Raw genomic sequence first — 15,098 nt, forward strand, 5'->3', positions numbered from 1 at the left:
GAACATGAAAGAGCTAAAGGTGGAGGTGTATCTATCCACATAAAGGATAAGCACAACTTAAGGCTGGTCAAACAATATGACATGCTTGAGCTACTCCATGTCCAACTAATTATGGGAAAAATCCATTACTGTATTTTTGCTAGCTACATGTCCTCCACTATGAACCAGGAAGCCCATACATCATACCTGAAGTTACTAGATCCACTTACCATTCAGCCCAATACCATATTCATGGGTGATTTTAACTACCACTCCATTAATTGGGAGGCATACACAACCACTAACTTGCAGACCCAAAGATTTCTTGAACTTGTAAATTCAAATGCCCTGGAGCAACTGGTCTGCACTCCCACTAGGGGAACAAATATCCTAGATCTGATACTCACAAATATGGGAGTGTGCTGCACCCCCCCTACTGCTATGTCCTTGTTAGTAAGATCAGATCACAAAGCAGTCTCCCTTGAAATAAAGTTAAAACTAGTCTCCTCACCTAATGCAAAAAATGTAAGGACTTCTCTAAGGTAAATTACCCCCTTTTAATGGATGGTATAGGTAGTTTCCAAGTTTCCCCAAATCTAGAAAACACAGAAACCTATGCAGAGACATACACAAAAGCCCTGTATGACCATATAAACAACTGCATAAAAATAGTTGTACCAGACCCGAAACAAACCCAGGTCAAACTGCAAAAATAAGCCATCCTGGTAGACCCCTAGTATTAATAGGTTATACAACAAAAGAAATAAAATGCTAATGATAAATAAGAAGGACTGTGCATAACAGAGAGGTAAGTCCCTCATTAGTCTAAACAAGTGAATCAGGGTACTAGTCAATTCTCTGAAAGCAGACTTTGAGGTAAAAATAGCCACCAAAACAAAGGATAATCATAATCCATTTTTCAGTTATGTCCACAATCTCAAGGGCAACAAGTAACAATGTGTTGAATTAATTGTAGATGGCATCACCTATACTTAGATGGAAGACATAGCAAATCTGCTGGCTGACAAAATTAGATCAAATTTCACCTCCCCATCCCCCCCAGTTCTCCCCCCAAAAATACCCTGCACCACTCCACTGCCAATTATCACCAAAGAACAGGTTGTCACTGCTCTCTAAAGCTAAAAGCAACCAAGTTCCAAATACCCGGACCTCTAAAGCCAAATCAAAAACAGGTTTTGGCTCTAAAGCCCAAAAAAGCCCTTTTGGTAGGGTAAAGGAACAAGGGATCCCTCTAAAAAAAAGGACCTTACGTCGGAAAATTTGGGCCCTATGTTTGGGCTTCTTTTAAAAAGAAGGAAAAAAATCATCCCCCGATAAAAATGACATAGGAGATACAAACCCCTGGTTTTTACCCAATTTTTTAATTGTTTATTTAATCAGGTTTTCCCCATTATATCTAAAAGTGTAGGATGTAATCCGTGTGGTAGATGTACCTATTGTAATATTATCCCTAAAACTAAGTCTTTTACTTCTATTAATACTTCGAAAGTGTTTGATATTAAGCATTTAATTACATGTAGAACAGAATGGGTTGTTTATATGGCAATATGTCGTTGTGGGGCATTCTATATAGGCCAGACATCTAAGCCTTTTAAAAATAGGGTTGCATTACATGTTAGTGATATTAGATGTCAAAGAGTACAGAGTGCATTATATAAACACACAATCAACCATAGTACAGCTCATTTTATATTTGTAGGGATAGATACTTTAAACAGGAATATTACAGGGGATGTTGCTAAACATGCCATACTAGATAACAAAGAGAGAATGTGGATTTTGGCTTTAGGGGCTTTATATAAGCCATGGTTGAATGAAAATTGGTAGCATTTTGTGGTATATATTAGGTGTATTTGTATTATGTGTGAATGTGAATACATACTGGGTATGCTTCTTTAAATGGGATGTATTAAACGTGATGGAGTGAGTATGAGTGGATTGACACTATTCTATTGGTTGTCTTTTTAAGGGAGATGTATAAAAAGGTGATTGATACGTGTTTTTGATATCCACTGATGATGCCTAGAGGGTGAAACCGGTTTGGATATATTTTTTTCTTATGTCTGCGAGCTATGGAATAAAGAAAGAATTCGTCCCTACTTTGGTGTTTATTTTTCATTTTACTGACAGTGCTGGAACTTTTGTTGGTATATATATATATATATATATATATATATATATATATATATTTTTTTTTTTTTTAATATGTATACATATTCATGCATTCTATAGCTGTTATTCTGAAGATCATTTCTGGAGAAGATCATTTCTGGATCAGACCTCTTGTTCCATCTGTGAAATGGATGTCATCATACATTGTAGGACCTTATTTGTTCTTATATATTGTACTGAGCATTTTGACCTCAAATTATTTAATTTTGTGGTCGGTATCTTATTTTACTGAATGTACAATGCAAAGATTTAAAGATTTTTATTTTATTTTTTTTGTGTTGTTTTGTACATGCAGAACACAGTCAATGTCCTAAATCTTTTTTGATATGTCTCCAAGCCTGCATAAACTAAAAGCACTGCTGGTGATTCCCTGCTGGGTGAGGAAAGTAAATCTATATTTTTTGTCTGTGAGTTGCTTAAAGTGACAAAGCTGCTTTCTATTTTACCTGCTCCATTTTGTTTTCTATTTTAAGAAATCTGCTTGGCCTGGTGTTTTCGCTCTATGTGAGAGATAGACGATTAAATTATCTATGCTGTACATTTCCCATTTTCTTTCACATTGGTTGAATTGTTTCTTGAGTGATAATTAAATCCACCATGAATTATTGGGTCTTCATCCTTTTTGATAAGGCTCCATGCCTGCATAAACTAAAAGCACTAGTTGTGATTCCCTGCTAGTTATTTTTCTCACCAACCCTGCCTTTCTTGATCTGCTTTTTAAACCTAGTGATTTTAAGCTGCCCACTCTTACTGTAAATTGAGCTTTATAAGCTCCTTCCTTGTTATACTGCTGTTGATATCTTGAATTATTTGCCTTTCCTTGTGCTTATTTCGAAAAAAGTGCATTTTTGCCTGTCATTGTTCTACTAATTTATTTGCTTTGATTTCATTATCTAACTAACTGTTGGATAACGTAATGCATTGTTACACTCTAGCAAGCAGTTTTCTGAGTTTTTACATCAAGAGATCAGTGTATTTTCCAACCTAGTGCACTAGTTAGTAGCTTGGTCTTTTTCGGTTGAGGAAACACTTAACATTTCTGCATGTAGTTCTATTGGCTGGAGGGCTTATTAACTAGCTTATCTTGGTTTTACTGCCTTTATAACTTTTATACAATTTAGTGGCTTTTGACTCATTTCTACAAAGCAAAGTACTTTTACTCAATAATCACACTTATAAACTCTTTAAAGTACAGTGCTGTATCTGTATCTTTGAGATTGTTTGTGGTACATTTTGTAACTTTGTTTTTGGTAGCACTCCTATTCCTTTCAAGTACACCTGGGGACCTGCTACCATGGATGGGCACTTTCCTGCTATCTCTGTATTCATCTTGGTGGACATGGGTATCCTGAGGCAATGTAGCAATTACCTTATGTGCACTGACAACCACTTGATTCTCAAACAGACAAATTCAGTATGTGAGAGATGTAGTCACATGCTGACATTGGAAGCTAGACTCTCACATACAGACAAAAGCAACAAACAGGATATCAGCAACTCACACATATCACTCACTGCACCCACAAAGGACCACACACATAGACCCACATATGCTTTGGTGCTCACATGTAACTTACCTAAACCTCAAAGGCATCTCAGGTGCTGTCCCCAGACATTCTGCATATACATAAACAAGACAATTCCCATCATAACACATAATGCCACATCTCATTGTGCCTCAACTACCAAGCTCATAAGGTGAAACACTCTACGACCCAATATTCTGGTCATAGGAGACTCCATTGTGAGACACATTGATGTCCCTCTTAACCAGGCTGGGTAAGCAAAAGGTTACAGTTAGTTGCCTGTCAGGGCCCAAGATTTACCAGATCAAGCAAGCACTCAGTTCACTTCCCCCTAAGTACCAGAATGACTTAGTGATAGTCCACATGGGTGTGAATGACCTGAGATGTACCTCCTTGGACTATATGAACAGAGACATGCTTGAGCTCTCAAAATATTTGCCACAGGCAGGTATGTGCCTAGCATTCAACAGCACTTTATTGTCTCCATGGATGATGCCTGAATACCAGCAGAAAATTATTGACTTTAACAACTGGCTTAGTTACTGGTGTAATTCTAAAGGGGTCCAAAACTTGTCTGCCTGGGAGGACATGGTTGACAGGCCACCCTGCTTTGTCAGGGATGGTCTTCACTTGTCTCCTCTAGATGTTCTAATGTAGGGCATATCATTATCCACCCTTATAGTGCCTTTTTTAGGCATTGCCAAACACTCACACCTTCCAACATAACAAAAGCAATGAAGGACAAGCTAAAGGTGCTACTTCTTAATGCTAGGACCCTCAACAAGAATCTGCACTCCAGGAAGCTCTCCTCACCCTGGAGAATGCTGACATCTATGCAGTTACTAAAATTTGGTTCAAAGCCATGGAAAGCACTCCTGCAGTGCATGGCTATAATGCCTTTCATACATTCTGACCATCCACTGAACATGAAAGAGCTAAAGGTGGAGGTGTATCTATCCACATAGAGGATAAGCACAACTTAAGGCTGGTCAAACAATATGACATGCTTGAGCTACTCCATGTCCAACTAATTATGGGAAAAATCCATTACTGTATTTTTGCTAGCTACATGTCCCCCACTATGAACCAGGAAGCCCATACATCATACCTGAAGTTACTAGATCCACTTACCATTCAGCTCAATACCATATTCATGGGTGATTTTAACTACCACTCCATTAATTGGGAGGCATACACAACCACTAACTTGCAGACCAAAAGATTTCTTGAACTTGTAAATTCAAATGCCCTGGAACAACTGGTCGGAACTTCCACTAGGGGAACAAATATCCTAGATCTGATACTCACAAATATGGGAGTGTGCTGCACCCCCCCTACTGTTATGTCCTTGTTAGTAAGATCAGATCACAAAGCAGTCTCCCTTGAAATAAAGTTAAAACTAGTCTCCTCACCTAATGCAAAAAATGTAAGGACTTCTCTAAGGTAAATTACCCCCTTTTAATGGATGGTATAGGTAGTTTCCAAGTTCCCCCAAATCCAGAAAACACAGAAACCTATGCAGAGACATACACAAAAGCCCTGTATGACCATATAAACAACTGCATAAAAATAGTAGTACCAGACCCGAAACAAACCCAGGTCAAACTGCAAAAATAAGCCATCCTGGTAGACCCCTAGTATTAATAGGTTATACAACAAAAGAAATAAAATACTAATGATAAATAAGAAGGACTGTGCATAACAGAGAGGTAAGTCCCTCATTAGTCTAAACAAGTGAATCAGGGTACTAGTCAATTCTCTGAAAGCAGACTTTGAGGTAAAAATAGCCACCAAAACAAAGGATAATCATAATCCATTTTTCAGTTATGTCCACAATCTCAAGGGCAACAATTAACAATGTGTTGAATTAATTGTAGATGGCATCACCTATACTTAGACGGAAGACATAGCAAATCTGCTGGCTGACAAAATTAGATCAAATTTCACCTCCCCATCCCCCCCCCAGTTCTCCCCCCAAAAATACCCTGCACCACACCACTGCCAATTATCACCAAAGAACAGGTTGTGACTGTGCTCTCTAAAGCTAAAAACACAGCTTCAAGTAGGGCCTGACAATGTACCAGGTTACCTCATAAAAAGCTTAAATCAGGACCTATCAGGCCCATTAGGATCTCTATAGCCTCTGGACTGGCCTTGTTCCGATAGAGTAAAGGACAGCAACAGTCATCCCTCTGCATAAAAGAGGACCATCTACTGATCTGGGAAATTACAGACCCATATGTTTGACTAATCTTATATGTAACGCAATGGAGAAAATAATCATGGGCATGATAAATAATGACATAGGAGACCTACAAACACTGGTTTTGACCCAATTCGGCTTCCTCAACTTGGTCTTCACCTGTCACCTCTAGGTTTTCCTCACTCATGTATTATAAATAAACTCACAAAACTGGGCATAAATCCCTGTGTCACCAGACATACAGCCAATTGGCTCATGGACAGGACACGTGGTAAAAGTTAGTGAATCCAGATCCAGCAAAAGGCCAGTTACTAGTGTTGTGCCACAGGGTTCAGTTCTGGGACCACTCCTGTTTGTAACATATTTCCCTGAAGTCAAGGAAAATGTGGAAGGCCTCCAGATGAGAAAGTTTGCCAGTGTCTGCAAGCTGGGGCAATCACTGAATCCCACAGTGATGTAAATATCCTTCAGGAGGTTCTAGATCAGACAAATGATTGACGCCAGAACCATGGTTTAAAATTAAATGCAAAAAAAATGCATTGTCATACCCTTTGGGAAGTCAAATCCCCTTGAAAATTACAACATCAATAGCACATCTCTTGGAATCAGAGGTGAGAGATCTAGGTAAGCTGATAGATAAACGCCTGAACTTTGACTGCCAAATGTCCACACTGGTGGACCCTTTTATGTGGCACAACTTAAAAATAAAGGTATGGCATCCACATCCAAGGAAATGATAGTACTACTGTACTCAGCCTTCATTAGACCAATAGTTGAGTAAAGTGCACCATATGGCAATGTACTTGACTGCTAGGCACTTACAGCAGCTGGAATGACCTCAGAAGTTCATCACAAAGAAAATACAGGGTGTAAACAACATGTCTTATATGGACAGACTAAAAGCCTTATCCCTTTACTCTGTCTGTCTCCTACCGACTATTAATGGGTGAACTATTCCTGACCTACAAGGCATTCACAAATCCAGCCCTGATGGAGCTGTTACACATCCACAAGTCAAACAGCATAAGTGTCACCCAATCTAGGAATGGAAACTTAGTTATTGACCTAAACAAAGCCTGCTGGAGAGGCAGATATGTGTCTCAGAGATTGCCCCTTCTTTGGAACGTGCTTCCTATGCACATTAAGCAGAGCACTTCCCTGCCCCTCTTCAAATGCAATTTGGGTCAATGGATTGGAAGTCACAAATTCATACTTAGGGAAGTGCCTATGTCCCTTATGGATAGGAGCAATCTGTAAGATAGCAATGCACAGGCACAAATCCATGCCATCCTCTTGCCCCTAGAGGTCATATATTGGGTAAAATTGGATTATATTGGCTAAGCCTGTAAGGTCTCTTAAGCTGTTAGCCTAGTAATGTCCTATGAAGCTATGAATAGAATGAAGAGTTAACAAACTGATATCATTTAGTAAAAGTAAAGTTATTCTGTCAATATGATGGTTATACGTATAACTAAAATTCAGGAACTTGTTCCTTTCTGCAAGTTGCCATGATTGCAAAATGGTTATAATAATTACTATGATTGTAAGGAGATCTGTGGTGATCTTCTCCTATAAAGAGCAAGAGTTGTTGGTGTTTGTCCATTAGTTTTTTCTTCTTCCTTAGAAAGCCACACATAGGCTGGTTTTCATTTGTTGGCTTATTTGTTTTAATTGATCAGATGACCCACAATTGCTTGTCAGTGGTATAGCAATAGAATCCATGGGCAGAGATAAAGTCTATGATGGTCCTACCTCATGGTGTACAAGAATGAACCTCTGACTATAAACCAGGTGACTGAGTAGCTTCATGAGTGTTGGAAAGGCTAGGGGAGAGCATGGGGTTAAAGAGCCATCTCTTCCTATCAGGATGATATGGCTTGACCTGCCACATGAGCGATTCCTTTTGGTGGGTAGGTGATTGTTTGTGGTATAGGCCAGGGCAACCATGGTAAGTATGGTGGCTGCCTGTAGGAAGGGTTAGGATGGTCCAGTAAACTAGGGTGTTTCTTAATACCTCCAGGGAAATACATTCACTGATGAGGCTCCTGAATGGCAGCAATTGGGCCAAAGGGCTCTTATACAGTTTGGAAATGCCTGACACTTGCCCCAGAAGGAATGAATGAGCCAATGGAAAACAGGTAGAAGAATTACTGGGCTTTTCCTGGGAAAGATGCAAAACAAGAAGAAGAAGAAGAGATAGAGTCAGTAATGTGATGAATGCAAATGATTTGTGACAATAAAGCTCAGATACTAGATTTAATAATGCACAGTAAAGGATTGTGAATTTACCCTACAGAATTTGTCAAACCATAATTCATTCAGCCATGGTTTGCATAGTGGTAGACCACCTTGATATTTAATGTGAAAGACTGATGTGTTAATTATTTGTATAATATGATTTTACATTATTTATCCGAGAAACTCATCTTGCCCAGAGTATTAAATATTATGAGTCATATAGAGTCAGTAGTGCTTACTCAGCTGTTTCTATATATTTCTTAATTTTTTTTTGTCATATTCTTGATGACCTCTAATTATACCCTGTCATTTTATTAATCACACTCCTGGTGGTGGGGGGATAGGCAAACTACTTTTTAACTGGTTAGTTGCATTTGTTGCTCACTGCTTAAGAAGTCCCTCTTGCCTAATATCTTGGGCGACAGATTATTAAATTTAACTATAGACTAGATTATGCAATCTATACATGACAGACCAAAATTGTGTAATCTTTCTGTAACTGAATAATGTAAACTTTTTCAGTGAAGTGAAACTTTAACTTCCGTTTCTCCCTGTCTGTCTAGTCCTTTTCTCTGGCTGCAAACCCGTGTAATCCATGCAACTGCGTCAGGCATCAGTTATTTGTGTGTCATCTAACTTTACAAGAGGGGTAGAATCTATTGTTCAAGGTACAAAAGCAATACAGGTAATATATCTTATACCTGAACCTTGACAGACGACACAATTCTGGTAGGAGTTCAATGTTCAATACGCCAATACAGCATGTGTCTTCTGTACCCTTGTGGCAAGTACAGCTGATTAGATATGGGAAATTTCATCATCCCGACCTTACATAAAATCTCGTAACTTAATTTAACTGGCTCTAATATTGTCCCATCTGGGAGTCAGAAAGCAGGTTACTTTGTGTTTGTCTCAGCCTAATCCAGATGGTTCTTTCAGCACTTCTTATACCAGTCAAACTTCAGTCGCTGGAACCATACTTAGTAGAGTCACAGTCTGTTTACTTGTCATATTATTTAAATTCTGCTTATATTTCCAGCAAAATGCATTACAAAATGGAAAATGGCATGCTTAGCATAAAAATAAATACAAATAAAACTATAGAAAATCTCAGAAGCCATATTATATTATGAAGTGTACAATGAATTACCTTATGAATGATGCAAACGTTTACAATTAATTCTTTTAGATGATTACAGCTGGCAGGTAAGACAGTATTTTTTTCACTTCTCCACAACCATGTATCCACACTTTTATATCTAAAGATTATTGCCAAGAGTATTACATGACTTGCAAAATCATTAAAATAAAGACACTGCTGTCTTATGATACTAAATAGACTCAATAATATGCCTGTCAAACTCAAATGGAAAACAAATGATATCTAACATTGAATAAGCAAGATGATAATGAAGTAATACTTCACATACTTTCATGGTTATAACTATTAATAATATTCCACAGCTGATTTACTGGATCATCCAGACCATCGGAAAACATCAGCAAAGCCTGTTAAAAAGAAAAAAAAAATCAGACTTTTTTTGAGAATGTAGCATGTATGTGATATAGAACCATACAAGTAAATGTATAATAATTAATGCAAGCAGGGCTTGGAAAGCTATGAAGGTTTATTCAAATGAATCAGTAAATCATGCATTAATTACAAATGTCTCTGCTTACAAACTAACTTTAAATCATAATAAGCAAGTCAAGAACATTCATGTTTACAATAATGATGATGATATTAATAATAGCAATAACGGGAAGAACAAGAAAAAAGAAGCCTTAACAAATTAAGACTAAAGCAGCAACTTAAGTTTACAGGTATTTTTGTTTTGCTAATATTGTCACTGTTGTATACATTACCTTTACTTTAGCAGTTGCTGTACTGTTTAGATTCTCTAAATACACCTGCAAGGACTGAATATTTAAGTATGATGTTTCACTTGTTTGAAAAGACATCAATCTCTGAAGAGCGTCTTCATAATATGCGTCATACGGTGAGCTAAATATGGTATTGGCTCCTTCTCCAAGTACTAGGAAGGAAAACCTGACCTTAGGCCTAGAGCCACCACTGCAAGTAATACTGCTTAAAGAAGATGCTTTCTTCAAAATTTGAGGAAGGTACAGTTGTAGTTTACGCTGTCCATCAAATAGAACTGAAACTTTGGTTCTTTTTGATATATCAAATCCTATGAGGATATCCACGCTGCATTCTGAAAAAAAATAGTCATTATTTTTAAAGCACTCAAGATAATGATTACAATACATTATTTAGTTCGACAAAATAATCGATGATCTCGTACTACTCTACTGTGAAAACAGAGGTGTGAGAAAGATGCAAATCAAACCATACTCAAAAGATGAGCGCTATGGCCAACAATAACTACAGAGAGGAGATTTTCATGTTCTAATGCATTAATCATATCCAAATTATAGTTCTATCACTGAGATTAAAAATCGCAAAGTTGGTAAAAATCATGCAAGCTGATGGCATTATAAAATATGTGACCGTACATGTTAACTCAAGCTCTTTGCAGTAATAAATAACTACTTGAACTGAGGCTATGGAGTACAATAGATTTAGGTTGGTGCTGTCTCTATACTCTGATCATCAACTAGTTGCCATAGGTAGGTATTCTTTTCAGTAGCAATGAATCTATCGCTATCTTGAGCATCTCCACTACCCATAATACCTCTCTTCTGTCTTGACATTCCAGATCTCGTTGCTGCCATTAGCACTTTGGTATGAACTGGAGTTAGTTCAATCATAGGAGGGTTTTCTTCATGCTCTGACAGTCAGATAAATCCTCAATCTTTAATTTTTTTGACAGATCAGGGACATATTTTATTGCTATATCTGTCTCTGGAACTTCTGACTCTGCTAGCACCTTCTGACTTTATTATTTCTCATTCTATCTCCCCCTCCATAACACTCTCTAAAAAATGCTAGTGTTATTTTTTCTGTGTAAATTTTCCTTTCTTCTTCTGCCTTTGCCTTTATAGTCAAGTTTAGATTGTTTTCAATGTATTTAACTGTTAAATTTAGTCATAGAAAGACAAAAATGAAGCAAATGTGGCCATAAGATTCCATTGCAAAACCCATGACAATTAAGTATTCTAAGTCTTAAGGTCAGACATCCTAACAAAGATTGTCAGATCTGAAAAAGCTTCAGCACTAGGACTCTGCTAGATCAAAGAAATAATTAATGTTAAAAGGATTGCTCAAAAGTGACCCTGTTAAAGACAAAAATAGAACAAGCTAAAGGGGGAGAAGAAAATAAAAAGACACTTGGAGGACATTTATTAGCCTGTTTTGAAGAAAGTATCTCAGGCCAACATACCTCATATCATTTCTTCATTTCTTCATCCAAGAGATTCAAGCATACTGACTTTTTTTTGGCAACACAGCATACATCTGTCAGCTGACTTCCCTTCTTGGAAGAGCAGGAAGTTTCTCTGGGATAATTGTCCTGATTTCTGTTGAACTGACCAGCTTTAACTACATCCTTCCACTTTTCCAGGTCTCCAGACTAGGACAAAATATTGATGCCCAACTTCAATTAGGTGTTCTCTTGGTTTCCTCTGTGTCTGTGGTGGTGTGTGAAGATGGCCAACTCCCTGCTGCTTCAGTTCCTACTCTGGACTCTCTATCAGTGCTTTGAGTTTTGGAACCTACTGGAGAAGCACTGCTGAGTACCTTGGTACCCCTTATATATTTTAACTCAATGCCAGCACCTAAGAAACTGTTGGATATGTCAATACTGGCAGTGTTGGCACTGACCTCCACTAGGTGTGACAGAGGTAGCACTGATGTGTTGGAACTGGCACCAGTGCCAGTGATTTCTGGGGCCTTGCCAGTGTTGATGCATTTGACATCTGACCCTTCGGTGTTGAAGCCCATCCTTGTAGCCACATCATTGTTGTTGTTGGGGTTAATGGTCAGCACTGAGGTCCAATCCCCCCACTATGTTGTTGGAGCAGTTGTCAGTATAACAGTTGTTGATGTCAACCATCTTGGCACCTCAGAAGGACCCTCAGTGTCAAGCAGACTTTTGAGGATTACTTGGTTGGGACGTTTTCTTGATTGTTCAGGTTCTTCCACGTTTGTCACTGAGTTAGGATCTAGTAGACTGTCATTCCTCTTGAACATTAATGACCAAACACATGAAAAGCACACAGAGTATTTGGCATCTGGATTAGACTATTGTCTATATAGCTAGTAATCCTCTCCCAAGTAGTCCAAGGAAGAGAGCATGCAAGAGGAGGAACCTTGACTCACCTGCAGTGTCTCTCACACTAGACACAGATCTCAGTGAAGAGGAGGCTTTCCCTTTCTCCTCCAGAAGACCTGAAATTTGGAGAGGTACTGGAGATGATGCAATAGAGGAGGTCATGGCTCACTGACTCCAATTCCCCAGAAGAAGAGAACCCTCAGACAGCCTACAGGTCCTCTCCAGCAGCAGCCTAGGTGGATCTGGCTGATAAATTAATAGGCTTAATTTGTACTAGAGCTGGAGGGAGCCAGACATGGTTGAAACGATCATGAGGAAATCTGATAGAGTGTTGTGTACTGACAAGGAGATCATATGTAGTCTCTAATGTTGTGTCAGCTTCCACCAGATGAGAGGTTCCAGAGGATAACCAAGCCATATAGCCTCAATACAAAGACTCCCGAATGATGGAGAGGCTGGGAAAGCATGAGTATGTGCTTCAGATATGTAGACTCTTAGGGCCATGAACTACATGATGCATATGTTACATTCTCAGACAGACCAGGTAAACAAAATCTTAAAATGTCTGAAGAAGTGGTCTCTGATACATACTTGGAGAATCAAGTGGCAAGCATTAGTTCAGTTGCATTGTGTGAAGTTCAGACCTCCTCAAAGATGTTTACAGAGGAAACAGAAAGCACTGGAGAACCTTTTGTACAGGAATCCCCAAAGCCTCTGCAACATTTTGACTGGAATTCTCAAGGTAGAGGGTATTTCTCAAATGGTCTTCACAGTAGAGGCAGAAGTGAGCTGGAGCAGCAGGGTGTTGTCTCTCCCTGTATATGACTGCATGACAGGCAATTATGCAGGACAGCTGGATCAAGGAGATTTCATCCAGAGGTGTTACTATAGTAGACTATACTATACTATACCATCATCCCATGGTGATACAGGTAATCAAGCTTTGAAATGTTTTTCTAAAACACCTTTCTTGGTGGAAACATCCAGAAAACCTTATGGCAGACTGTCCATTTCTAAAATCATTATCAGTAACTACTCTGACCATAGATGCATCCAGACTGGGGTGCCAGGCATATCCAAGGTACATGGGTAATTTCAGAGGCCCAGTTGCAGATAAACATACTAGAGCTGAGGGTGGTCTATTAGCATTGCAGACCTTTAAAGACCTCCTTCTCCAAGCTGCAGTATAATTAACCACTGGGACAATATGGCAGTGGTATGGTACATCAGCAAGCAGGGCAGAACATGATCCTATCCTTTGTGGCGAGAAGATATGAGGGCTTAGCCACACTGGTGGTATAGATGATTAAAGCCCTGACTATGACCCAGCCAGCCTGATTTCAGTTAGCTGCTCAGGAGTCTGATGGAGTTCAGACGGGTGTTATGATCTGTAGTGGGGAGGGTGGTCCAACAGGCATCTCCTGTGAAGATCCTTGGTGGAGGCTGGGTATTTGGCACTGAGAGATGTGGTCCTAAAGGAGGGAAGGGTGGAGACATGGCTGAGCTGCATCTGAGGTAGGGCGATGCATCTTACATCCACAATGCCTGCCCACCTCAATCATAGCCACATCCTCTGTAAGGGAGAGGGAAGTGGGAAACAGGGATAGGTCATAAAATAAGAAAAAATCCTGGCCTGAAGTGGGAGAGCAATAACGCCCCAGGATGTCCTTAAGCTCTTAACTGGCCTCAGCTTGAATTTGGGCATTAGGCCAAGGGTTGATTGGCGTGCTGATATACCCATTAAAAGACACGGGGCACTGGAAATGCTGTTAGAATGAAAGAATGAATGAAGGGGAGAAAAACAACTCAAAAAAGAAAGAAATGATATATGAGGGTTTTAAATGTGCCATATCTTCAAAAGGCTTTCTGAAAGAAATTATAATAAAGAAAGGCTATATGAGAGTTTGGAATGGGCCATATCTTCAGAAGGCTTTCTGAGAGCAGCATAAATCCTAGGGAAAGCCAACATCTTTGCAGACTGGTCAAGCAGACACATACTGCTCGCTCATGATTCGTCTCTCAACAACTTGAGAGTCAAAAACATTTTCTCTTGAGATGAAAACATTATTGTGATATCTTCACTTCACCCTTCATCACCAAATGCAGCAACTGTTCCATTCTACCTCATCATGGGCACAGAACAATTCCCACACCGGTCCATGCTTGGCACCCCTGCTTCCTCGGTGCCTTCCCACCAGTACCACTCATACTAAGATTCATACAGATAACCAAGATGTGCAAAGCACAAGTGATTCTTATAGCCTCATTCTGGTCATATCACATATACCTGGGAATTCATAAACACTATGTTCATGAGTGCAGCCAAGGCAACCCTGTTTACAGTGCATGCATGATGAGCAGCAATGCTAACCAGATATTGATGCGAGCAGGCCATTGTGAATCATGAGGAGTGTCTTGTCATAGTCAGTGTACAGACCCATGGCACCCCTCAGCCTTATCGAAATACAGACAGCTGCAGTGAACAATGATGGTGCACAATCATCCCATATAGTGAATGGGAGGATGAGTGCACAGTTGTATAATGCTGATGTAATCACCAGCAGCAAATGTATGTACAGAAAAATGTGCAATAGAAAGGAAAGTACCATAGATTGATGGGGGGAAGTAGAGATTACAGTATAATAACTGAATCGAAAGAGATGGACAACATAAATATGTTAACAGAGTTGTGGAACAAAACAAATGGACAGGCAGAGCAAAAAA

General features: G+C 39.2%; 1 protein-coding gene across 1 annotated transcript in view; it reads right to left on the reverse strand.

The window, feature by feature from the left end:
• The window catches only part of LOC122796879 (collagen alpha-6(VI) chain-like), a 1,248,728-nt gene that overhangs the window by 666,709 nt on the left and 566,921 nt on the right, over positions 1-15,098 (reverse strand). The window contains exons 11-12 of the mRNA XM_044065630.1: positions 10,006-10,355; positions 9,570-9,648 (exon numbers count right to left, since the gene is read on the reverse strand). Of these exons, the coding sequence (XP_043921565.1) occupies positions 9,570-9,648; positions 10,006-10,355 (429 nt within the window). The remainder of the gene's footprint in view (positions 1-9,569; positions 9,649-10,005; positions 10,356-15,098) is intronic.

Source organism: Protopterus annectens, chromosome 3.part0, assembly GCF_019279795.1.
Source record: "Protopterus annectens isolate FY-2018-M chromosome 3.part0, PAN1.0, whole genome shotgun sequence".
NCBI lineage: Eukaryota > Metazoa > Chordata > Ceratodontiformes > Protopteridae > Protopterus > Protopterus annectens.